Source organism: Calidris pugnax, unplaced genomic scaffold (assembly GCF_001431845.1).
Source record: "Calidris pugnax isolate Ruff unplaced genomic scaffold, ASM143184v1 scaffold273, whole genome shotgun sequence".
NCBI lineage: Eukaryota > Metazoa > Chordata > Aves > Charadriiformes > Scolopacidae > Calidris > Calidris pugnax.
Genome location: NW_015094508.1, coordinates 2903755 through 2930953, shown reverse-complemented (window position 1 = coordinate 2930953; position 27199 = coordinate 2903755). Strand labels below are relative to the sequence as shown.

The following is a 27199-nucleotide window of genomic DNA, read 5'->3' as shown; positions in this document are numbered from 1 at the left end:
GAATCCTATGAGACTAATCTATTGTGTTTATGGCAATGAAAAGCTGTATAATTGGTTGAAAGGTATAACAGAGAGAGAAAGATATTTTGGATAAATAATGTCAAACTGGTGTAAACCCATGGATTTCTGGGAACTTTCTCTTTTGACTCTGTGTGGTGAATGCTGTTGTAATTTTACAAGGATACTTGTAATAGGTGTCACTATGAATTTCTGAAGTCTAATACCTGCAACTGAATACAAGCAAAAATATTTACTTCCTCATTTCGAAATAAAACTCTAACCTCAGACATCTTTAGTAGTAGGCCTTGATAAGCTTACTATATTTTTACTGCATGTTTCACTTTTTTGCAAAGCAGGCATTTTATTATTTGCGTATTTTGCAATTCTCTTGTTCCAAATGGAAGACTTGTGTCCCACTGCGTCCCCAATAGCAGACAGCCTGATCTGTCCATTTGATACAGTCTTGTGATAAGTATAGACTTACTTCCATTCATGTTTTCAAACAAGGTCAACGTTATGGCTGTGCACCTCTCCTCAGTTACAGATCAAATGTACTGCTTTACGTAGGTACTGCATTTTAGCAGCAACCTGCAGCAGATAATGCAAAATAATGTGGGAGTAGAGCTTCTCTATGGCTGTTATGCTAGTCTGCTTAGATTAGAAAATCTAACAGCTGTTGGTAAAATATATTTATTTAAAGGTTTATTGCAAGTAGCATTATTTTGGATTTCTGCTGTGTGGAGTTTTTGGATTTTAAGTCCCCATTGAGTTTTCTAGTTTTCTTTCCCATATTCTGTGGATATTGATTTGCCTTTTTTCCCCCTTTCTACCCCAACAAGCAACCAGGCTTATTACTGGAGCCTTTTTTTTTTTGTTTTGTCCTTTTCCACCTTCTTCCCCTTTAGAGTAGCGAGAGACTCCATCTGTTTTGAGCAGATGGGTGAGGTGCACGATGCTAATAGCTTATGTTTGCGTGTCTGTGCCTTCTGCTTTGAGGATAAGTGTTTTGTAACAAGAAATGAGTACAGTAGTTCTGCTTATGCAGAAGGCAACCACTTGAGTGATAATTTACCAGGAATGGAGCGTGAATGTGCCTGCAGGAAGAGCTAGAGGGGCCTGGGGCTTCTGCTCTCCATTTTGGGAAGGGAGTAGTGCGAAAGAGGCACTAGAAGCAGGACTCTTTCAAGGGAAGTTCCTGTTATCTTTGTTCATATGAATCAGTTTTAGCTGGCCTTCATTCAGTTTCTACACAGTTCAGTTTTTTGGCTGTCAGCACAGTAGTATCTCTGACAAGTTATCAAACTGTGTAATTGATTAACATGGGTTTCACGTCCTACAGCAAATGTTAGTTAGCTGAGGTGCAGAGCTAGTCAAAACTTTATAGCTAAATACCCTAGTATTTCAGTAAGATACAGCTTTCTGTGAAGGTAAAAGCTTATTAAAATTAATTTCTGCATTCAGATTTTAATTGATTATTGTTTCGCTCCTTATGTCTAAATTTTTCCTAAAGTGATGAAGTGATCTTTATTTCAAATATCCTGTCTTTATTTTTCCTTTTAATGAGAGGTTTGAGGTGATTTGGGGAAAATGTTTATTCTTTCCCAGTATTTTCTTTAGCCTAGAATTTATTTGTTCACCCAGTTTTTGTCAAAGGTCCTAATTAGATTTCTGTGTCTGGCTTTTAAATACTTGGAAATTGGAATTTCTTATATCAACATTGTCATTGCTGTAGTTACAGGTCATGTGTTTTTCTGTTTTCAAACCAGACATTGAATTGTAATTGTCTGATTAATTCTTAAACAAGTTTTATGATAAAAAAAAAAGGGGGGGGGGGGGGTGTAAATGAGACATAAATAAGAATCCTAACAAGCCTGGCTCTCAAATAAAATGTCTGAGAGTTATATTTTTCATGTTCTTTGAAATTATTTGCAGGGGAATCTTTTTTTTTTTTTTAAATTTCCTCAACAAGATCCTTGTGAAAGGATCTTCAGCAGACAAGAGTGGGAGTTTTCCATGCCTTCACAATGGCTAAGAAAAAAGGAGAAACTGACACTTTTCTTCTGAAAGCAAATGATGGATTCTGCAAGTTGATTTTTGCTCCAAATAAGCCTTCATTGTGCAGTACACTAGAATATGAATTAAGCTTCTTTATTGCCGTTTCCTTGTAGCTGCCTACATGAATGTTTTTATCACATGATGTATAATAAATGGGAGGAAATGTACCCCTTACTGGAAGGAGATTTACTAGTGAAGTAAGAGGTTTGACACAGGCAGTTACTGAAGAGTGCCTAATGAATTTAATAATTTTCCAAGTCTCTTTTTGGCTTTTAAAAAAGAGACGATTTGACTAGTTTTCAATATTTTTGCATTATGAACACACATACAATACAAGCTTCAATTCACAACCAAGAGTTTAAGGCGAGCTTCTGATACAGTTAAAAATACGGGTGTATTAAAAACAGTTTACTTCAGCAGGTAAAATGTACAGATTTAAGTGCTGTGTTGCACTTGCAGTGACTGCAGGTCTTTTAGATGCACCCAGCACTGGGGCAAGTTTTGCAGCCTGTTCCACTGTGCTGGAAGTACACTACTGTCTGGATTAGCTAACAGAAACTAAATTAGACTGTTAACTTCACTAAACTAAATCACTCATAGTGATTTTCATTAAAATACTTTCCAGTATTTTTAGAACAAATCCAGATGAGGCTCCTTGAAAGAGAAACATCTGTGGGTTTTGGGGGTGTTTTAAATTGGGTGGTGGTTTGAGATACTGAAAAGGTATAGATCATAAGGCAATAAATGTCTGCTTACCTCTGTCTTCAAGAACATCAGGTCATTCCTGTTGGATTAGTTATTGGAGGTCTTAAAATGCATGGGAAAGAAAAAATTCACCCTAAGAGTTACATTTTAAAGCCTTGATTCATTATTTAACACTCTTGGAACATGGTGATAACACTTGTAATGCTTTGAGGGTTTTTTCAACCTACTAGTGGAACACTTTATATTGATGTAAGTGATTGGGGGGAGAGGGAGGGCACAAGGGTTTGTTTTTCAGTCAGTAAAAATTTTAAGTTATTTCTCTGAAGAAAGTCAAAACTATTCAAGAAGAGTCACGGCCATCTTACCAATTTGCAGTTTTTACAGAGAATAAAGCAAAAGAAAGAGTTTTGAGGGTGAAAGAAAATGGCTGTGCATAGCACAAAGAAGCACTTCATCAAGAAACACTTGTGCGCTCCCTTCCCCTCAAGGGCATTAATTTTGGATTTTACAGGATAAACTAATTTTTGCTTAAGTATAACCCCTGATAACCCAGAACATTTTGTAAGCAAGAAGCACCTTTTTCATTATAGGTGAACAAAGAGGCAAAAACCCTGCATAATTTGTTCAAAGTAATAGCAGGAATCTCTCAGGAGTGGATAGAATGCTGTTGATGGGGTGACATTTGAAACATTACACTCAGATTACTAGGCCACACCCTTCAGTGAATAAACATTAGACTTGAGTTTGCTTTTGAAAAGATAGAAATGATAGAAGATCTGAAGAGCCTACCTCACTGCTCACTGAGATGAGAAAATAAATTCCTTACAGCAGCAAAGGAAAAAATATATGGAGTGCTAGATGAAGAATATAGGGCTGAGAATAAACAAAAAATATTCTTTGGCTGTTCTTGAAAAATATTTTACTGATTTTCACTTCTGTATGGTTGACTCCTAGCTGCAAAATAAAGAGTTCCAAAGTATGTGACCCACCAGTATTCTGGCCTGTCAGTGAGCCAAACTGGTTTTGGTGTAGATACTTTCTGATTGCCTTTTCTTAAATAAAGAAGAAAATCCTGCCTCCATAAAAGCCCATGTCAGTTCTGGATATATTTCTACATATGACAAATTAAGTTCCAGACTCTTAGGAAGATCAAAATTAAATGTAATTTTAAGGAACTTGATCAATATACAGATAAAGCCATTTTTCATATCACAAGCAGGATGAGGTATTGACTTATAAGAAATTACTTTACAGAAAATACGGGAAGGAAACAGCTTTGTGTATTTGCATGCAGAAGCAAATGGAGAGAAGACAGGCTATTGTAAATTGTTGTTGGATATAGAAAATAGACTTGCTGGATATAGCAATGGACTTGAGATAAGTTCTTCTCTTTCTTCTGGGACAGTCTACAAAAGGAAGAAACATGTCCATGCTAAAGAAAGACAAACCATTTCTCTTCTCTATAGTAGGGGTTCCTTTTTTGGGAGAATTTCTTAAAGTTTCAAAATGTCTTACTTTTGAATTTATTGCTTGTGTCTTTGTCATGTGCAGTTCGTTCATGATAATTCCATTTTTCTATATTAGATGGTAGAGATTTGTTACTTGGCACTTTGTCCTGTCACATAAATGAATGTGTATCTGAACTTTCAGACAACATTTGAAACTGATAGCAAGTATCATGAATAATTCCTACATGATTTGCATTCCCTAAGATATTTCCCTTTAGAATCCTTTGACTGACTGCATTCAAAAGTAAACCCAAATCCCAAATTCACGTCTGCAACAGTAATTTCTTTCTTACAACCTGGTCTGTAGTTTGTAGCTATTTAGCTACAATTTCCTTCAAATAGTAAGTTGAAGCAACTAAAAGACTTTTGGTGAATATTTTATTTATAAATGTTGAGGATAAACTAACATCCACTGAATAGATGAGAAAAAGGGGACCAAATTCATGCTGTAAGGGGACCTTTCACAGTGTATTTATTCAGTCAGTACAGGATCTGTATGAGATCCTATAGAGAAGCCTATGAGAATTTCTTGAAAGTGGAATCATTAATTTTTCAAGATTAAGTTATAAACCAGTGCCCTTTGTTGCTAATGCTTTTTGTCACTAGAGTTTATTTTTCACTTCTCATCCATCCAACAACAGCAACTAAATGTGTATTTCTATTTTTATGCTCAGATGTTTTTTCTCACAGTACTAGTCACTGATGAAAGTGTGGAATGTGGATTTGGGATTTAAAGTTTGTGCAAACATTGAGATGAATTAGATCTAATGCTGTTCTTCTTTTTATTGCTGAATCTTTACTGCCATTTAATAGGGAAGATTTTAATTCTATATTTTTCTTGAAGTTGATGAATGAAATGAGACACTTTTCTCCTCTGTAGACTGCCAGAGCGTCCTATGATCTTGCAGGTACTCTGATAGGAAAACTTAAAGGGCATTTGAGGTCCATTATGAAAGATTGTGGAGGAACTACATCAACCTCTTGTTCTTTCTTTCTATTTGATTTACCCTTCAACTCAGTGAATACTTGTTCTGTAATTTAACAGCACTCTGGAGAGCTCTGGCAACAAATGTCTTGTTTGTGTATGAAGAACTACTGTATCACAAGGATATAATTATTTTTTCATAAAATCAAAGAAAGATTGATTTGGAAGAGAACTCATATGATCATCTGGTCAAGCTCCTTTGCAAAGCAGGTTCAGCCCCAGGTTGCTCAGGGCTTTGTAGTTACATTTTGAAAACTTTCAAGGACAAAAACTTCTACAGTATAACCTCTCTAGACAAGCTTTTCCAGTTTTTCTTACAGTGTTGTAGTTTTGAAATCCATTCTCCTTCCTGAACATCAAAGACACCAAAGATATTCTTCTGAGCTACCAAAAAGTCTCTGCAGAGGTATGAAAATAATGTGTGAAGAGTGACTAGAAAAGAAAGTCACGCATGCTACCAAATCTGTAGCATCATCTCGTACCTTCAGATAGGAAAAAAAAAACAAGAGGGAGAAGTTTAAGACAATGGATGATTGCCTGGAAGAAAATCTCTGCGGTCCAATGCCTGACTTTCTTCTGGTGGTGTCTCTTCATGTAGAGAAAGAATAGAGGGACTGAATTGTTTTAAGCCAACTTCTTCCTCTTCCAGCAGAAAATTGCCATTGTCTGTAATTTGGGTCACTCTTCATTGTCATGATTCAGTCACTTACTGTTTCATTCTCACCGTCATCCCTGTGTGGGAGTGAAATGGGCATGTTGATGGCATTTGTAGATTTTTGTTGTAATTTACGATTACTTCTGGAAAAATTAAATTCTTTTGAGACCCCCATATCACCCCAAATTCAGATGAAAGTTGAAACTGGCATCTTCTTCCCACTGGAGCTAACAGGCCAGCAGTCACAAAGTGGGACTTTCTCCCACCTGGAAATTACATGGGAGTATTCTGCAGAGTGTCAGCAGATGAGCTCTCTGTCAGACGTCGTCAGCAGGTGAAGTGCATTTGAATAGGCCGGTGAGTTGTGTTTTACAACTTCTGCTACCCTTCCAGTCTTCTACTAGAGTAAGGTTAAATGAACCTTCTCATTCACAGCAAATTAATGCTGTGATGCTTCTTAGAGCTATTGTTCCAGACTTTCTTTGCAGGCATTAGACTGCTCATAATTTCAACTGAGAGAAATGGGTTGAACTCTGGACACTGTAAGTGTGGATTTTGTTATGTGGGGTAGCCCAGAGGTTCAAGGGGCTGTGCCCTTAATTGATTTGGACTTCTCTGTAGAAGTGTAGCTGTGTGTCACAATTAAAGTAAAACATTATATGACTGCCCCAAAGATGGAGCTTTTTCCATCCAGTTTTCCAGTTTTAGTGATTTCTAGCTGTATGAAGACGGAAAGCTTGGACAACAATAGCTTTTGCTGAATTTCATGCTGTCTTTATTATACACTTTCTCCAATAATTTAAAATTTTCTATAGAGGAACTCTCTCAAGACCCTACTCAAAAATACCTTTTTGGCCCATTAAAGATAACTTTGCAGCAACCATGCTTATGTTGGGTTGTGTAAACATGGATATTTGTTTTCATTTTGAAACAGCCTGAAATTGAGCTTGTCTTCATTGCCAAAGCCAAAGAGAAAGTCACTTGCTATCATTTACATCGCTTCCCTTTTGGATATGCCAGTTCTCTGCAGTGGAAAAGAATCAGCGCAACCAAATGTCTGTTTTGAGGATTTTAAAATTTCCTAAAATTATGAGGGAAATTCTTCTTGGTTACTGTGCTGAGAAGTTTATTAATTATTTGTTTCTGTTATCTTCAGACCCTTTGTTTCAAAGGCCATTCAAAGCACTGAATTATCTCCAAATGATTAGGGCACTTAGCATATACTTCTGAGTGCGCACTTACATGTTTCAGGCAATTGCTATTTTTATTTGAAAATCTGTGAATGGTTGTAGGCGTTTCTTGTCTTTCTGGTTTAGCAAATTGTGAATGTGGTGTGGTCTGATTTCTTTGTCTTCTCTTATCTTTGTATGAACAGAAGATACAAGACTTGCATCCCTGATTTTATTGTTGTCATCTATGCTTCCTCCCTGACAATTTTTCCTTACAGTGCTTTTTCTAGATACTTTCTCCACTTACTGGCATGTGCCTTTCTTTTGGACATCAAGGAATTGCTTTATGCTTGGGGGGTTCGTTTGATCTTAAAAGATGGAGACAGAAGCCCTTGTTTGAACTGGTTATTTATTTATTTTTTTATCCACATGATTTTTCCTGTTACTTACCTAATGTCAGAAGTGATCTCGTCGTCAGAAGCCAAAGGGCTATAACTGAGCTTTTTAGCGGAACTGCTTCTAAAGGAAGATGCATGGTCCTCAGCCTGGCTTTTTAGGCCAATTAAATTTGAGCATGAGAAAAGTTCATTAAAGTTTTTCCTCTTCTGTTTTCTGAATGCCTGCTAGTTTGATATCATTTGTCCAACGGCTTTGAAGTGATAACTCCCGTGGCACTCAATAGGGGTGTACTTGGGAAAGCCAGAAGGAGCCCCTATGTCCAGCCATCTAGAACTGAGCTTGAAGATCTGCTGGGATCCAAGCAACCACTAATATTATCATTAACAATTAACATTCTATTCTTTTCTTTTCTTTTCTTTTCTTTTCTTTTCTTTTCTTTTCTTTTCTTTTCTTTTCTTTTCTTTTCTTTTCTTTTCTTTTCTTTTCTTTTCTTTTCTTTTCTTTTCTTTTCTTTTCTTTTCTTTTCTTTTCTTTTCTTTTCTTTTCTTTTCTTTTCTTTTCTTTTCTTTTCTTTTCTTTTCTTTTCTTTTCTTTTCTTTTCTTTTCTTTTCTTTTCTTTTCTTTTCTTTTCTTTTCTTTTCTTTTCTTTTCTTTTCTTTTCTTTTCTTTTCTTTTCTTTTCTTTTCTTTTCTTTTCTTTTCTTTTCTTTTCTTTTCTTTTCTTTACCTTCTCACTCAAGTCCATGTGTTTCACAATAGTCCTTAGTTGTTCTCTGTGTGGAGCTTTGAATAGTGTAGATTAACCTGAAATAGGTTGAGGCTTCTGTTCAGTCACTCCTCTGTTAGAGTTCACCATCACAGATATTTGCAGGAGCTAACGTGAATGGAGAATCCTTGACAACATGTTGCATGCATCCAAGTGCTTCTTAAAATATTTTAATGCTGGCTAGATCTTCGCAGCAGCTCATGTCTGTTTAATGAAATTGAAATGTTTACTGTGTATTTATGAACATTATAAGCCAAATGAAGAATTCCTCTCAAGTGTGACTGAATGTGTTCTATCTTGTCATTGTTGTACTATCCTTGTGGGTTTTGCTACGTTTGTGTCTTTTCTGTTTTTGTTTTTGTTTTTTTTTTCCAGAATACAATACATTTTCAAATGCATTGAAGAGATGCCTTAGACAAAAGAAGGAGAACTCTGTGTTCAGTCAGCGAACAGATGAAGCATCTGCTGCTCAGTATTTTCAGGTAATGAAACTTCAGTGCCAATTTGTGCAATTGAAGTTACTGTTGTTTACTTGACTTTAGTCACCAGGTCAGTTAGAAAGATAGCTTAGGTTTATTTGGAGAGTGGTCAGGACCTTTGTAATTTAAGTGCCAAGTCATTTAAGGTAAGTTTGGTCGAAGATGGGCTTTATCTTTTTTTGTTTTCCTTCTTTTTAGTTTTATAGCTGTCTGTCTCAACAACAGAACATGATGCAGGATTTTGTGAGGACAGCCACTTATCATAGAGCTATCCTACAGAACTACATAGATTTTACAGACAAGGTAAGCTCCATTAATTGTTTTAAATGTTCCAGTATGCTACTTAGGCTCTCAACTTCAATTTGCCCTGTAACGCAACACTGGTCAGAGCAAAGTCTTTTCCGACCTGGGACTTCATGCATGAATATATTAATTCATATGTGCTTTATGTTATCAATGTTATTGTCAAGCACGTGGATGACAATACATGATGGTGATGATATGTTGTTAGGATGAATGGCTCTGAACATGGATCCAAACATGAGCTACAAATTCCTCTGCTGTTTTCTGTGGACAATCTGGAAGCCTAGACGTAAATGTTTCTTGACATTTTGGGCTGTTATTACCATTTGGCATCTTGGAGCTCATGTACAATATTAATTTCCTTGTCTTCACTGTTGTCTGTGTGTTTGCCATTGTGCCATATAGTCTGTTGCAAATACCTGCAAAGGTATTCTAGTTTATGTGTCTTTAGTGTAGGTCTACACTGAATGTTTTTGCACCCGACTATCATTACAAACTGAGCAAGGGCATAAGTGGCTGCTGTGACTCCATTTGTACAAGGTAAAGATTTGGAAACAATACAGGAACTTACAACTTCAGATGCCAAACTCATCTCTGAAGTATGTACATAGATCTCGAAGACTACTGTAATGAATGTAATTAAGATTATTACTTCTTTATCTAGTTCTCTGCTTCTCCCATTATCCAAACCTGATAGTCCAGCAAAAGACAAAAGAAGATTTACTCTGGGGAGATCTAGGATGGTCTGCCTCCCAGACACAGATTAAAGTTGTTTTCCAATTTCATTCATTTAGGGTCCTTGAAATGCAAAGCACAGGATTGGTATATTTTACAGTGAATTTTTTTTTTCTTTTTTGGTTATTTTGCAATTAGTCACACTAACGAGGGATTTTCTGGTCCTCTCCAGGACCAGTCTCCATGCACCATCTGCCCTGATTCCACCCTTAATACAGCAACAAATTCCATAATAATAATCACACATTATGCAGAACAGTATCTAACAGTATCTCCTTTAGTAAGATTTTTAATTTATCAGCTTTCTAATTCTGTCATTTGCTCTTACATTGTGAGGCAAAGGAGGATTGAAGTTCTAATTTTCTTTATGTTGTTCCTCCGCTGTTTCAATTTTTGTTGTCTCTTATGTAGTCTTGCTTCTGGGGTCAGTGTTCTCAGTCCTCTATGTCTTTTTCTGTGTGAAGAAATTGCACATGCCCTGTTGTCACGCTTGCCCTCTTTCTCAGTGTCACCAGGAGCTCTGCAGCACCTGTCTTGAGAAGGATTGACAGGAGTTACGCATGGTAGTGTCGACAAAGCCATACAATCCATTTATATTGCAGAATTCTGACTTCCTAGTTACTCTTTACTGTACTTCTCTTAAATCTTCACTTTTTTCTTTTGGGACTGCATCTGTCCATTGAGTGTTGATTTTCATCAAACAATACATTTGTGTTTCTTGCTGTTGATGACGATTCGTTTAGAACTTGGATCATGCATGTACAGTTCATATTTACCACAAAGTTTATATTAATCAGCACTGAGTTTAATTTATCTGTGCATTGTCCAGACCTACCTTTGGTAGCTCTCTCTGCTCTTTAATCACTGGACGTTGTGTGATCTTGCTATCTCACTGCTCACCTCTGTTAATTTCACTGAATTTCACTGAATTTCACTGAATTTCTAGAGTTGGAAGGGACCATAGAGATCATCTAGTCCAACTCCCCTGCTGAAGCAGGATTGCCTAGAGCTAGAGCATGTTACTCAGGACTGCATCCAGGCGGGTTTTGAAAATCTCCAAAGAAGGGGACTCCACAACCTCCCTGGGCAGCCTGTTCCAGGGCTGTCACCCTCACCGTGAAGAAGTTTCTCCTCATATTTGAGTGGAACCTCTTATGTTCCAACTTGTGCCCGTTGCCCCTCGTCCTCTCGGTGGGAACCACTGAAAAGAGTCTGGTTCCCTCCTCCTTCAACCCTCCCTTGAGATACTTGTAGGCGTTGATAAGGTCTCCCCTCAGCCTTCTCTTCTCCAGACTAAAGAGTCCCAGCTCTCTCAGTCTCTCCTCATAAGGGAGATGCTCCAATCCTTGAATCATCTTTGTAGCCCTACGCTGGACTCTTTCTAATAGTTCCCTGTCCAGCAAAAAAATTATATTAGACTGCATGTGACTTTCTGTAAGCAAATAGGCCGTTTGTGAGCAGCAGCCTAGCAGGAATGTTTTCTACGTCTCAGAAATGTCAGCTGAGACCTTGTAAGCTCTGTTTATGATGTTTGGGCAGCAGACTGCAAACAAAAACAATGGAGAAAATGAAACTGCAATTATTATTTTTTTGTACCTTTTGTCTTCTCTCTCTCATCTTTCTGTGGGCAGTATCTTTTAAAAGGAGCCTCTCACTTCAGCTCACAACAGCACAAATCACTACATCACAGAAAAGAGTAGAGTCTTTAATAACATATAAGCAAATACTCAACAAAACATTACCCTTTAAATGTGTAGCATATTTATGGCCAAAATGAGGAGAGCTGTAAGTGTGGGATTTGTCAGAATTGTTTTAAGATTGTTATGTTTTAACTGTTAATTAAATTTAGTACTAAATTCAAGTGCAGCTGAGAGCTTTTCTTTGCTGTGCAACTTAGGTAAACTGTGCTTCTTTAAAAACTATGCTTAACTATTTACTTTCATAGAAAAGAAGCAAATAGTTTTCAATTGCTGTAGTTTCTCTCAGGCCTGAGACAATCCTCCTCTCTATTTTATTAAACAGCAGTGAGAGGATTTTATTTGCCGTTGGCTTCTTGCCAAATAGGATGCTCCCATGTTATCATGCAAAAGGCAGATTTATCTCTGTAGGTAACACATACATTTCCATTTTTGTGCCTGCAGTAAGGAATTCAGGTTTTGCATACTCCTTGCCTCTGTAGGAAATCTTGCTGTGCAGTAGTACAGCTTGCTTGTGTTTGCTCTTGGTTTATTTATTTTTCCAGCAGTTGGAGGTGCCTTGGCTTCTCTTCAGCATACCTAGTAGTAACACTGTTGAAGACTGGGTGTTGGTGGCCACCCACCTAGAAAATGATGTCTCTTTTTCCTGATTCTGTTGAGAAATGGCAATTTTCAGAATAAATGTAGCTGAAAAAATTAAACTACCTACATTGCAGCAGAATGCTTTCCCATGAGAACCTGTGAAACCCATTGTGCTGAGACTTGATCTGTTGGAAATACAGCAAGTATATTTATCCTACATTCAGAAACTGTAAGACAGGCAGAAACATTTAATGATGGCAGTGAAGAGATAGAAAAGGCAAAAAGGAAATAATTATTTTAATACTTCCATTATTGGAATTTTTTAAATTCAATTGCTGTTTTATTGTTTCCTACCTACTCTGCATTCCCCCAATATATTTCTTTATCTTTGCTGCCTCTTTCCCTAAATTCTGTAGTGATTTATTATAAAAGCATTTTTGCCTATAGTGAACGGATATCTGGTGATAATATGTATTTTTTTTTTATTCTAAGCCTTCTTTGCTTTTGATAAAATATCTGTATGAGAAACTGCAACTGGTTATCCGAGTTGTGCTGGACAAAATTAATTCTGGACCTTTTGAGAGGGTTCTTGGTGATAAATTTAACATTGTCAGAGGTAAGCTACTTTAGGACAAGCTGGAGGTAGTGCTTGGATTGACCATTTGTGTCTACACATCCTAAAAGAATAAGAAGAACTCATTCAGAATCTAATGAATCTGAGGCTGAATTCTTCACATTAGTAAGTTAATTCTTACCTGCATATACTCCGTTATACTTACTCTTAGAAGGAGTCACCTCAAAGCTTCCACTAATTTTTTAGTAAAACTTTGTCTCAGATTTTGAATTGTTACGGAACCAGAAGGGGGAGTCTTAAGTGTTTTAGTTGGTTATATGAAAATAAAGGCTCGTAACTAAATTTTACAGTAGTAGAGTATAATGCTGTTTCAAACTGAGTAAAGGCTGGCACATTTCTACTTCTTTTGAAAATAAGTCTTAGTTTCTGAGCCTTTTGAATTTTTTCATTTGTAGTCTATTTATGAATAGTTTACTTAAAGGAAAGCAACTAGAATTAGAGTATCTCCAATGATCCTGGATGAAGGACCACACAAGTTAACCATTCACATTGAGCAGTCAAAAGCACATGCTAAAAAAAAAAAAAAGTTTTTTTTTATATATAATCTTGCTGATATATAGTAGTTAGGAATTATAAATGTCATTGTAGATATATGACATTTTTGCTTTTAGTTTTATGTGTTCACCCTGTTGTTGCTCTTCCTTGTTTAACCTCTACCTCCCACCCCTTTTATTCAAAAGTACTTTTCAGGACTCTGTGCAAATACTCAAGCATACCAGAATATTTGCACATGTGAGTAATTCCCATTAAATTCACATTAGGAAAGCTATTCATCTGTGTAGGTGAAAGCAGAATCAGTACTGAACTGTGGTCAGAAGAGTAGGGTATAGGTTATTCCTGACTCTGATTTCTGATAATTGCTGAAGTAGCTGCATTCACATTTCAAAATAAATGTTGAAGCACAGTCTGCTGCCTTTCCTCTGCATATGTGTGACATCATCATCACCGAAGTGTCTATTATTTATTTTTAAATTCTGCTTTTCAGAAAGTACCATGTATTGTTATTTCACAGTACTTTGTCTTATTGACTGCTCTTGCAGCTCTGTGAGGATGGTCTACCTACCTAGAGGGAGCAAAGCTTTCTGTGGGAGATGCCAGTGATAACAGCAATGCCACTTGGGGACCAAGGTGTGCTATTGCAGGCTCATTGGATTAAAGAAATTTACATCAGAATGGCCCTCTGGACATCTCTAGTCCAAACAGCTACTGAAAGCAGAGCTAACTAGACCAGGTTGCTTAAAGTCTCTCCAGTTAGATTTGGAATGGTTCCAAGGATGGACGTGCAAGAGATTCTGTAGGCAGTCTGTTCCAGTGTCTGACAGCACTCGTGGTGAAAAAGTTTTACTATATCTGGCGGAATTTCTTCTGTAATGATTTGGGTCCATTGCCTGTTGTGCTATTACTGTGTGTCTCCTTCAAGAAGAGTCTGCCTCAGTTCCCTCTGCACTCCCAGTAGGCAGATAAAGACAGCAGTAAGCTCTTCCGTTATTCTGTCTCCTCTTGTTAAAACTAGACAAACTGATTTCTCTCAAGCCTCTCCTCATATGTCACGTCCTTCAGCCACCTAAATTATCTTGGTGGACCACCCAAGGTGGACCTTGGGGGACTTGCTGCAATATGTCAGTGTCTGTCTTGTGGTGGGAAGATCAAAACTGGACAGTTTCCCAAATGTTATTTTAAAAATGGCCTTTCCCTGACCTCTGCTGGTAGCAGTCTTGCTAATACAGCCCAGCATGCAGTTGTCCTTGGCTGGAAGGGCTGACTGGTATTGAGTTTGTTGTACAGCAGGAGGACCTTTAGGTCTCTTTTTTACAAAGCTGCTTTCTAGCAGTTATCCTCTCGCTAGAAGCTGGGAATGTTCATTAGCAGCAGATTGAGTAGAACAGCTCCTCTGCTCAGCTTATTGATCACCACTATCAGGAAATTATCAAGACACTCTAAAGATCCCCTGGATTGGTTGTCCCCCACCCTTCCAGAAAGAATTGGGGTGGTTGAGTTTCCTGATAAGTAATAGGACCTATGATCATGAGGCTTCCTCCAGAAGGCATTGTTTCCCCCATTTATCAAGTGGTCTGTAACAGATGCCTGTCTCAATAATAGCTGTATCCCTACCCTTTGTCTTCTCATTCCTACCTGTAAGCTCTCAGTTAGCTCATTGCCTGTTCCCAGAGCTCCACGCACTTGAGTTATTCTTTGCATAGAGTTTCACCCCTCCTCCTGACCTTCCCAGCCTGTCCTTTCTGACAGCCTGTAGCCATCCATCACAGCATTAGCTGTGCAAGCTATCTCACCATGTCTCTGTAATCCCTATGAGAGGAAAACTGTCCCTCTGTGCATGGACTTCAGATTCCTCATGTTTGTTTCCCATGCTATGTGTGCTTGTGTACATGCCTGTCAGATGGCTCCCCTGTCAGGCTGCTTTTACAAGGGTTACATGGGGGCCCTCCGTTGTGCTGTCTCCTGAACTCTTCTCCTCATGCATTCACTTTTCTTCCAACAAGGATGACCTCCAACAGCATATACCTAGTTTTTCAGGACTTGTTAGGTTGGAAAACTGATGGCAAAGATACTCTCGCCCTGCTTTTTTAGATGGTCCTGTCTCTCCCCAGTAGTCTGCATTCCTCGAGAAGGTACTGTGCTCATAAAAGCTGAATTTCTGTCTGTGGTACCAGCTGCTCAGCCACTTGTTGGTGCTCAGGGATTTTTCCACTAACAAGCGTTTATGAAGATCCTGATTATCTCTTGTTCAGCCTCCCCAGTGATTAACAGTCAGCTCCTCTCCACCCTTCATACCTGACGGCTCTTCGCAGCCAGAGCTCACCTCCCCACAGGTCACCATCAATCCCAGCCTCAGGGAGGGCCATCATCCATTCCATGCAGCCCAGCACCCACACAGCAACATCCTCCCTTATAAGTTCTATCCTGGATCAAGGTCTCTGGTGTGCCAAGGGCTTTTAATCTAGCAAGTCTTACAGGGCATGCCAATGCCTTGTCGTGCAGCCTCCAGCAATTCCTACATGTGTCACGTATGGTTTCTGATCCCCTTTTCCTCTTGCTTCACTAATTACTGGGCAAATACTACCTCAGTGTCAGCTGCTTCAGTTTGCTGTGCTCGTTTGTATCTTCGTTAGAGTCTTAATGTGGTTCTGGAGTCAGCTTCTGCAGTGAATTTATATCACGGACACTGATGGTGCTTCAGTTCACATTGTGGAGTGGTCTTAGAGTAGGCAAGCTGGATTAATTTTGGAAGAAACTGAACTGGACTAAGATAGAAGAAAATCAGATAAGGATTAGTCTTAGTAAATCATCCAGAAGAATAATGTTCCAATACAGCAATACTACCTGCTGATGTAGACATAGGTATAGTGTAAGAAATGGCATCAGAATTGGGTCTAGCTGTATTTCTCCATTGGATATTTGATGTTGAACTTGAGCAGTTGATTCTTTCTTATATTTTAGACATGTGCAGAGAGAAAACATTATTGTATTTGTGGTTGCCATTGGGTATTGAGAAATAGCCTACCAAACCTTCTGTCAGACCTATAGTTCAATGAATTTGTCCTTGACTTGTCATTGTCTCCCTCTTTACTTATGTAACTGATACTTACTGTCACTGGGTGTTCTGAAGAGCTGGTTCTTCTGGGCATAGGGGCATATTCTAACGCCTGCCAAGCGTAGAAACAAAACTGGATCTGTAACAGCCTGTTATCCCTGACATAAAAAATGAGCTTAATAAAATCTTTCACTAGTAAAGGAAATTATTAAAGGCAAGGTTCTGGCTTTTGTGCCAAAGTTGAGACTATGTGCAATAGCAGAAGCAATGTTAGTTTTGCAGTGGAGTACTTCTGTAACACAGATTAATATTATCTACAACACAGCCATGTGTGTTACGACTGCATTCTTTAATGTATAACCTATATGTCAAGTAGAGTAACTTTTAGAGAGTGGAATATGCCCTTCACTCTAAGAGATTATTTTTCTGTCGGAACTATTCTATGTTAATACACGTTTTCTCTTTGTGTTCTTAAAGGCTGATAAGCAATGTGCATTATATGGGAAGTTGGGGCAGAGAGGCAATAAAGAACAGGGGTAGCTGGTGATATACTAAGGTGCAGTGTCGCTCTGTATCTGTATGGTATTTAAGCTTCTCTGCTCTTGACTCTTGAGATTGAATCAGAGCTGTAGCTTGGTTTCATGGTTGAAGTGCTTTGAAATCTGAGGAAGTTTCAGTTCAAGGTGGCTTAAATCACCTAACGGGCTGGTGAGTTCCATATCTTTGATCAAAATTTAATTAAAATTTCAGCCACAGGGACAGGAAAACTGTTGCTTCTTATTTTCAGTCAAGCACAAACCCATAGGAGGAACCTGAATAGTGAGTGGTTATGTGACATTTTTCTCCAAGCTGATGTTAAAATTTTGGGGAAGCAAGGTACTGGTACTAGCAGACTTCTGTTGGGCAGTATAAAAGTGGGCTTTGCATTGAAGATCACATCAGTGACATCCTCTTAGCCATTTCTCCAACAGTTAGGCTCCCTTTCTGTGTACTGATGTACAACAGAACAAAGCTGGGAACAAGAGGCTTGTCTGGACCATTCCAGCCCTCGCTGGCTTTGCATTGCAGTGTACACTGAAACAAAAACTTTGACCCTTTGAAACATTTCAGTCAGTATTTTGGCTTCCAACAGGTGAGCTACCTGACTGATGGAGAAGATGAGGCTGGATTTATGTTTAGCTGAGGGCCTTTGAGAGACACCACATAAAGCAGTACAATTAAAGGTCTAATACTAACGCCAGCAGGCAGAGCCAAGATTTGAACAAAGATACATAGTTTGTTTTTATCCAAAGATACTTCCACATGATGGAGTGATTTTTCATAAAGAAAGACACAATTCTGTAGTTCTTCAAAGAATTATTACTGTAATCTTTTCCCTCCCTCCCCAGAGTATTCAGACTACACTTGTTTTTCAGATTTTTCTCCTAAAGAAACTTTGTTATAAAATCCTATTACCTCCAAACCATAACCATGTATTTACACATGACTATAATTCATAGTCTTTTAAAAATAAACTGCTGCTGCTAAAATAAAGATTAAGGGCATTAAAACTTTTCATTAACAGGCCTTTCCACTTTTTCAAGTGAAATTAGTGATATTTTTGCATAATGTCAGGCTTACTAAATGCAGGGTACAGCTATGAAAATGTAGCTACTTAAAAGAGGTGTTAGGAAATGACTTTTTGATTATTTTGTTCCTTTTGGTCTGCGTTTTGTTTTCAAGGTGGTCCTAGATGTTGGCTGCGGATCAGGAATCCTTTCATTTTTTGCAGTGCAGGCTGGAGCTAGAAAAGTCTATGCAGTTGAAGCCAGTTCAATGGCAAAATATGCAGAGGTAAGTGTTTTTCACCTGAAGCAAGTGTTAGAAAGGTGTAGAGTGAAAATGTTAAGAGATCTAGAACTGTGCCTTGAAAAGGCTGAAGGCTTCGGTGTGATTTTTCTAAGAAGCTGTATCTCTAATGGGCAACACTTTTTGGAAGGTAATTTTTGAAGGTATTCTAATGTGTCAAGTCAATTAAACGTATGATTGTTGTTTCTGTGAAAAATGGTGAATAGTCATAACTGTGATTAAAGTTTTTACTTTCAGAAGGAAAAAAAAATTAAACCAGTTGTGGTTTTCATGGGTTCTGTGCAAAAACCTAAGCACTCAAAGTGGTATTGATAATGCCATAGGAGAAGTTCACTTCCTTAAAATTGCTAATACTAAATAGCAGCAGCAGCAAAAATCTCTGTTTTTTTCTCACAGTCTCTACTTATTTAGGTGAACATCAGAATTTGTGGGGAGAAGTGTAGGCCTTATCATTATAAATTTTGTCAGTCTTGGTCACCTCTAGCTGAGTTTTAATGTGGAAGAAGGTGAAGAGTGGTAAAGTGGAGGAGTTTTCATCCCATACCTAGAGAAAGTTTGCAGTATCTAGTTGTTAATTTTTCTTTTTGCTTTACTGATCTAGAATACATATGTTCATCAGCACCATTAGGAGTCCATAGTTCCTCTAAGTCCACACAGTGAGCAATCAGTGTTTTAGTGAAGTTCCTCCTGTATGTCTTGATCCAGCAATCCAGCCTTGCTCTTGGTGAAGGCCAACTAACACCAATTGTCAATTCTAACACTGTGAAGAAAAAGCATTACTATTGGAAATGGAGACAATCTATTTAGGTCTTAAGGAAGAAAAATGTGGATGTTAGATATTTTTATTTCTCTCCAGATAGAAGAAGCTATTAACATGTACATTCGCTATATTTTTCATTCCAGCTAAAATAGAGCATTCAATAATCTCCCATATATATATTTCATTAACTTATGTATTGAGGAAAAGTGTTGTGTCATACAATTATTTTCTAATTCTGCCTTATTCATGCTGCTATTGACAAATGTTTTCTTACTATGTGTGTGTTACTTTTGGAATTGGCAAGGATTATTACTAGCCTAACTTAGGATATATGTACTGAAAGAGCATTTCAATTTTCTTATTATAATTTGAATAAATAGAAAGATTCCTTGTAATTAAAGGGATTTTTTTTTATGTCTGTCATTTTGTCAGACCTGTCAAAAGCATTAAAGATGTTAATATATGGAAGTTATCTCTCAGAGGGAAGGGTAGAGGGTTGTTCTTATTTCACATGGGATTTTGTAAACAGTTAAGATTTTGTACAATATCTTTGTTTAGTAATAGACAGAAGTTTTATTTATGAGAGCATAATAAAAAGAACAAAAGAGAACTTGCTTTTCCTAGTAGTAGTATAATGTATAGTAGTGAGTATGATGTGAAGTGTTTTTTAAGTTTTTGGTGACAGGTTTGGACTTCACTCCGGTCAGAAATAAGTAAAATCACTAGTGAAATGGCACATGCTGCATTCATGTTGTGTTAAATACTAGTTTTTTTTTTATGCAATGTAAATGTGAGTAACATATCTGGCAACTCATTGGTAGAGAAATAGCATTAATTCATTGGTTTTAGAAATTGAATTGCGTTTCTCCTTGGGTGGATGAAATGCTAAACTCCTGAAAACTGTGATTAATGAAGAGAAGTAAAGAACCTTTGATTGATAAAGAGAAGTAAAAAACCTTAACAGCTGTAGCTACTGGGGAGTACTGGCTAAGATGTCAGAGTCTTAGTTTGATAATTCATAGATTTTTGGTCATTTCCCTCTCTTTCTACTTCCCCAAATGGGACTCAGTTTTCCTAAGAAATGAAATGGACTTTTACAGTCGAAAGTTCTTGTGAAATTACTCATGAACTGTATTGCAGATTGTCTAATCTATTAACAAATAATATATCTTAAGAATTTAAGTTTAATGAGTATAAAGATGCTTAGCCTTAAGTACACTATTTGCCACCTTTTAATATTCCACAGTGGGATTTCATTAGTATGGTTTATTAAGTATCTGCATTATGAGAAGAGCAACACTTTCCATCTGTTTCTTCTTTCATTTCTATATGGAGTTATTACATTTTTCGTCTGATTCAGGTCTATGTAATAATGTTGAATGTAAGATTAATGAGTCTTGTTCCTTTTTTAAATTTTTTTTCTATTTTAATACAGAACACTTGAAACAAATACAATGAACTGCTGACTGGAGGAAAATTATATTTTAACAATGCAAATTAATGCTGTAATACTTTTTACTGAGAAATTTGTTGGGTTTACAGTAAATTCCTCTTTGTGGTTAGAGGTTTACTGTGAAAGACTGATATTAAAAATTTAGCACTGCAATACAGTTACCACCAATCAAATGTCTATTTGACGGTCTTGAAAACTACTGTCTGTAGGTGTGCAGTGATATACTATCCAAAAATAGTGTTGGAGGGAAAATTCATAGCAGCTGCTGCATTAGGAAACATACTGCAACATACAAACATGTTGCTTGATCACTTATTTATTCTAGGTATTCGCTAGAGAATATGTAATGTCTGTGTCAGCGTTCTGTGTAGTCATTGGGTAGCTTTTTCAATGGCTTGCAATATACTTGCATTTTTGTTTTATTCCATGGCTGGCCTCATTAAGCATTCAGAAAAGCTAGACAGATTCGAGCTTCTTTGTTGTGGTTGTCTGTATGTTTGATGTAATTCCAGTGAAGCTCATACAAGATTACATTAAATAAGTTTTATTTGCATTTAAGCTACAAATTACAACAGAAGATCAATTCCAAATATATATAATTTTAAAATGCAACTCATCATTACAGTCCGAGGACTGTACTATTGGTTCCCTCCTCCAGTATTTTGTCGTTTCATTACACTGAAAAGAGTAGCATTCAAAGGAATTCTGAATTAACATTATTGTCACCTTTTGCTTATTGCCATGTCAGTCTGATCTACCTATTGGATTATTTTTTTTTACTAACACAGACAATAGTTGCTCAATGGCATCCTGTCCACCAGGCATGCCAACTGCACTGCTCACCCTCACCCAAACTTGCAGAGGGTGCAGTCAATCCCACCGTCTATGTCACTGATGAAGATATTAAATACTACTGGTCCTAATACAGACCCATGAGGGACACCGCTTGTCACCAATATCTCCATCTAGACATTGAGCCATTGACCACTACCCTCTGGATGTGATCATCCAGCCAATTCCTCATCCATTGAACAGTCCACCCATCAAATCCATATGTCTCCAGTTTAGAGAGAAGGATATTGTGGGAGACTGTGTCAAGGGCTTTCAGAAGTCCAGATAGATGACATCCATAGCTCTTCCCTTGTCCACTGGTGTAGTCACTCCATCATAGAAGGCCACTAGGTTGGGTAGGCAAGACTTTCCTTGGTGAAGCCATGCTGGCTGTTTCAAATCCCCTCCCTGTCCTCCATATGCCTTAGCATAGCTTAGAGAAGAATCTGTTCCATGATCTTCCCAGGCACAGAGGTGAGGCTGAAGAGTTGGTAGTTCCCAGGGTCCTCCTTTCTACCCTCTTTAAATATGGGGGAAATGTTTCCCTTTTTCCAGTCACCAGGGACTTTACCCGACTGCCATGTGTTTTCAAATATCATGGTGAGTGGCTTGGCAACTACATCAGCCAATCCCCTCAGGACTCTGAGATGCACCTTGTTAGGTCCTATAGACTTATGTTTGTTCGGGTTCCTCAGGTGGTCACCAACCTGATCTTCTTTTACAGTGGGAGCGACTTTGCTCCCTCAGTCCCTGCCTTGCAGTCCATCCACTTGAGAGGTGTAGGAAGACAGGTTGCCAGTGACGTAAAAAATTTGTTAAGTACCTCAGCTGCCTCTTTGTCCATTGTTACCAGTTTGCCAGTTGTGTTCATGAGAGGGGTATTCTCTCTTTGACTTTCCTTTTCTGCCTGACATACCTGTAGAAGCCCTTCTTATTATTCTTTGCATCCCTTGCCAAGTTCAGCTCCAGCTGCACCTTGGCCTTCATGACCCCATCCCTGCACAACCAGGCAGTGTCCCTATACTCTTCCCAGGATACCTGTCCCTGCTTCCAATGCCTGTGCATCTCTTTCTCCCCTTTTACTTTGACCAGCAGGTCCCCACTCATCCATGCCAGTCTCTTGCCTTCCTTTTCCAGTTTCTTACTCCTGGGGATCAAGAGCTCTTGTGCTCTATTGAAAGCATCCTGAAAGATGTGCTCTGGCAACTCCATTCTGTTCCCTTGTCCCTGAGGGCAGTTTCCATTGACTAACTCTGTGAAGAGTTGGAAGTTTGCATCCTGAAAATTCAGATTCACGATTTTACTCTTTACCTGACCCTCAGGACTGTGAACTCCATCAGTGCATGATCACTGCAACTCAGGCTGCCTGCAATCCTGATGTCACTGATTAGCTCACTTGTGCTGGTGACCATCAGGCCTAGTATCACATCCCCTCTGCTAAGGCTTCTGTTACCTGGCTGAAGAAGTTATCCTCAATGCATTCCAGGAGTCTCTGGGGTTGCCTAGAACTCGTCATGCTACTTTTCCAGCAGATGTCAGGGTGGGTGATGTTCCTCAGCAGGATGAGAGCCTGAGAGCACAATGCCTCTGGTAGTTAGAATAAGAAGGCTTTGTAGCTTTGTATGACCCATGACATTGATTATCAGGGTTATGGAACAGTTTTGTGACTCTTCTTGTATCACTGTTTCATTGGGTGAGACATCTCCTGTGTCTGCATATAAAACTGCACCTTTCATGAGGAGAGATATATATGAGAAGTTTCTGCTTATCTGTATATATTACAGAGATTAGGTTTAATCTGTTTTTTTGTCAAACAAACCCTTACTATTTTATAAAAAACTTCTGAGCGTTTAATTTTCATGAATGCTGCATGAGAAAAGGTAAGGAAAAATTAGCCAGAATGCCAACATAGGCACATTTGGTGGCAGACTGATGCAACTCATTTGAAGCAAGTGCCTACACCAGATATAAATGTAACTATTTGTGTCTTGTCTTAAGGTATCAATTTTATCCTCCCTCATGGTAATCTTGCCCTGCTTTCAAGGTCTTCTGAAATCCCAGAGAATCATGAGTGAGAGCAGCTGTTGAAAACAACTCACTCCTTTCAGTCACTGACAAAATGCTAAGATACTGAGTGGAGTTGTTTTTTTCCCTGGATTTTTGTTTTTCCTTCACTAAAGCTATGAAATACTGAATGACTTCAGTCCTTTTGTTCAAACACATTTTGTTGGCCATAACTTGGTGATTGCAGGATTTTATGAAATACTGTGTGGGATATGAAAACACAGCCACTCAGACACACCTCTTCTGCTTTTGCCAGGGATTTGCTATTCCCAAAGACACTGAGTCAAAAAGCTCTATCGCCATCACCCTTAGCTGCCTGTTCTTCAGATGCCAATAAGATACTTTTTTAAAGGAACAAAATTTGCTAATATTTAAAAAAGAAGCTCCAATTTAGATTAGTAAAAACAGCAAGCTGTCAAGATTAAGATACAGGTTGGGGTTATCAGTATAAAAGATGAAAAAATAGTTTGTTTAAGGTATATTTTCTAAATGGCATGGCCAATATTCCTGCCTTAGCAGTAAAGTCTTATTGGTAATGGCAGAAATAAATTTCTATGTTAAGAATACTCAAGTCATGAAGGTGCTGCAGAGGGTGAACTAACTTAATAATCCTGTCAAAAATAAGTTCAGTTCAAACAAGGTGGAGATAGTTGGGACCGAGTTAGTTTATAACTGTTAGCTTATAGCCTCTTCAAAGTGATCTATTTATTTGTTTATTTTTAAATCTCAGTTTTGGACTAATATTGCTAGGACTAGAAGTTAACAGTGTCTTATGTGCATTTGATAGAATATGCTTGTGATCTGTATCTGTTGTAAATTATTTCTGTTATTTATGTAGAATGTTAGTCTTGTACAAAAGAGATGCATGGCATTTGTGGGAGACTGTAGCCCTCCGTATTTAATGTCAGTTGATTTTTGCTTCTGTTCATGTAATAATGTGCCACCAATCAGTGTTCATCAATGCATGGTAAATTTCAGTTTCAAAAAAATCACCCTTGTGTTTAAAAATAATTTTAAAAGTTAGATGTTGAAAACTTTCCCAACTTGCTTTTCTTTGCCACCAATCCAGATAGATATGAACTATTAATTAACTCTAATTAAACAGCTGTAAAAATCACCAAAAAAACCTTCCATAAGACAAGTTATCTTCTTCCTGAAATAAATTAGTGTCTTAATGTCTCAGATATTAATGTAAAAATATTTGATTAAACTGGCATTCATTGACTTCTTGACAGTCTCACAGTCTGAGATTTTGGCAGATGCAGAATTGCCTTGATTCTTAAGACCACTGTCAGAATGTATTGGTGGAACATTGAGAAGAATTTTGTGTGAATAAGCAGAGTTTTCTGTTCCCTGAGACTGCAGCCAAAACCTAAGTTAACTTCCTTTTTAAAAGGCAGTTTCAGAAGGCCAAAAGCACATGGAACTTTAGCTTTCCCAAGCCATAGCTACACTGTGAAGGAGAGGATTAATACTGACAGTTTTTCTTATAATTTTGGTTGGTTTTGCTGTATCTAAGGGTAAGAAAGCAAATAAACCTTGATGATTTTTTTAGAGTTCTGTAATAATAATAATAATGCAGAATAGCAAGGAAAAAAACTTTTCTATGTGTCTCCATTTCCAGTAAAAGTAAAAATTTTCATAATATAAGCATCTCCACTGCATGTGATAGAGGTATTGTAATATTCTGCTGCCCTCTAGCTAACTATATGAGTTATCTGTCACAACTTGTGATGGTCTGAAATGACTTAGGATTCTTGTTTTTGTACATCCATGCTGCTGCTGAGCTGTTATTTGACAGTTATTTTTAGATTCAGAATTCACCTGTGAGCAAAATGGTAATTTCATTTCCAAAGTGAAATCACAGCATGCATCTGCTCACATAGTCTGTGGTCTAAAGAACTTTTAAAACAAAATTAGGCAACCTGTTCTTAGAAATCAATACAAGCACTTGTCAGTAAGAGAAGCAGCAATGTTATTTGCCTAAATTGATAGCATGCTAGTGTACGATGATTTTTTTTTGTTTAGTAGTTTTATTATCATATTAGCAGGCAGTTTATACTGGCAGGTTATGGCTGAAAATCATTAATTGCATCACTCATTCAAGCTTTAATGCTAATTCTTCACACAGATGTTATATTTATTAGGTTAGCTATAAGAAAAGAAGGTGCTATAATTCCACTGGAGAGTGTTGAGAAGGTATTTAATGGCTAGCATTTCACTTCACTTAAGGAAGCCAAATAATTCAAATATTTGATGTAGGACCATAAAATTATTAGGACTTTATGAAGTCTAATTCCAAGATTGTCTAATTCTAATTCTGTTCTATAAGTTGTTCTGCATTGGGTTTTTTACCATCTGCTTTAGCTTATTCACATTTCAGTGAATTAGCTAATAACATTAGTTTGTCTTTCTCTGGTTAGAATGAATCATGTTTCATTACTGTTACCTAATGCCCAATCTGTTTTGAAAAAGGTTTGCTGAAGTAATTAGGCACGTCTATTGATGTTACAATTATACTACTGCAAGTGGATCTGTGAGGGAGTGTTTTCTATTACTTGCTGGATTTTGTGTACTGTTTCTGGTATCTCTGGACATCACCTACTGTGCTGTTGCAAAAGAGGCTTCACTTTACAGGATCTCCCAGCAGACACCTCAGATTAGTGTGAAATAATTGCTTCTTTGTAAGTTTGTGCCAGAAGACCCCAATTTCTACTTATTATTTAAGCATAAGAGGTTTAGGTAGTTCCCCGTATGATGGAGTGCAGTACAGCTAAATAAGATGTGCATCTATGTGTAGATATATAGAGGTTTTGAAAAGGTTGTCTTGTCCTTAATAACTTACTGAATTTGAACATAAAATTTATGTCCATTTCTTCTGTTCATTAACCACTTTTCTCCTAGGTTCATTATGCACATAGAAATGTGTAAATCTGCAGTATCCTGGCTCTAATTTGAAACTGTTTATGTGAATATACTGCTATACTTCATTTATGCTTAGAAATTACTCAGCACAAACTTCTCAGCTTTTGAGTTTATTCATCATTTGTTGACTATGTAGTTCACTCAAGAAAATTATTTTTTTAAATTTGGAGAATTATGAAGATTCTTTCTTTGTACTCTTCTGTATTCAACTAAAATATCCACCATTTCCTCATCGATTTTATTTTTCTTGTAGATATTGATTACAGTTATAGCTTACAGGACGACAGTACTTGTGCTGTCACTTGCTGATTCCACACAATGCATTTTTGTGAGTTCACTCCAGTGAGCTCCAAACATTAGAAATTTTGACATAACAAGGACAAGTATGTTACCTTTATATTTTATTCTCATCAACAGACCGAGGTAGTTGATTTACATTAGAGGGGGAGGGGGATTAGTACTAATTTAAGATCTCAGATAGAAATTCTGCTACTCAAAGGAGTCAACACTTTATCTGTGCTTTTGTTTTTCCTCCAGCTGTTGGTGAAAAGCAACAACCTTTCTGACAAGATCACAGTTCTGTCTGGAAAAGTTGAGGAGATCTCCCTGCCTGAGAGCGTTGATGTGGTAATTTCTGAACCTATTGGTTATATGCTGTTCAACGAAAGGATGTTGGAAAGTTACCTCCATTCCAAAAAATGGTTGAAGTCAAATGGTGAGTGTGTCCCCACAGCTACCTCCCCTGCATAGAGAAAGGAAGACAAAAAACTTCTGAAAGAAGGAAAAAAATAATCTTTAATTGGTAGTACAGGACTGTCTAGTTTTATACCCTTGTTCTATCCCTACCACCCAGATCCAGGAGGCCCAGGGGAATTAATGTAATGAGGTAGCCTCCATTGCTATTGTACTATGCTCTAACTTCTTGCTGTTTCACAGTGAAAATAGCTTTTGAGTATGCTGCTGTTGCATTGCTGGATTTTGCTTGTGTTTTAATCTCAACCTGCTGCTATATGCACTATGATGGCATCTCTGTTGCAACGTATCACAATAGATGATGGCACACTAACCTCAGCTGCCAGACAGTGGAATGTAGA

General features: G+C 37.7%; 1 protein-coding gene across 1 annotated transcript in view; it reads left to right on the top strand.

The window, feature by feature from the left end:
• LOC106901825 (histone-arginine methyltransferase CARM1-like) overlaps positions 1-27199 on the top strand; it is a 55595-nt gene that overhangs the window by 10932 nt on the left and 17464 nt on the right. Inside the window, exons 3-6 of the mRNA XM_014964839.1 lie at positions 8617-8723; positions 8919-9023; positions 17947-18057; positions 26643-26820. Coding sequence (XP_014820325.1) covers positions 8617-8723; positions 8919-9023; positions 17947-18057; positions 26643-26820 — 501 coding nt within the window. The remainder of the gene's footprint in view (positions 1-8616; positions 8724-8918; positions 9024-17946; positions 18058-26642; positions 26821-27199) is intronic.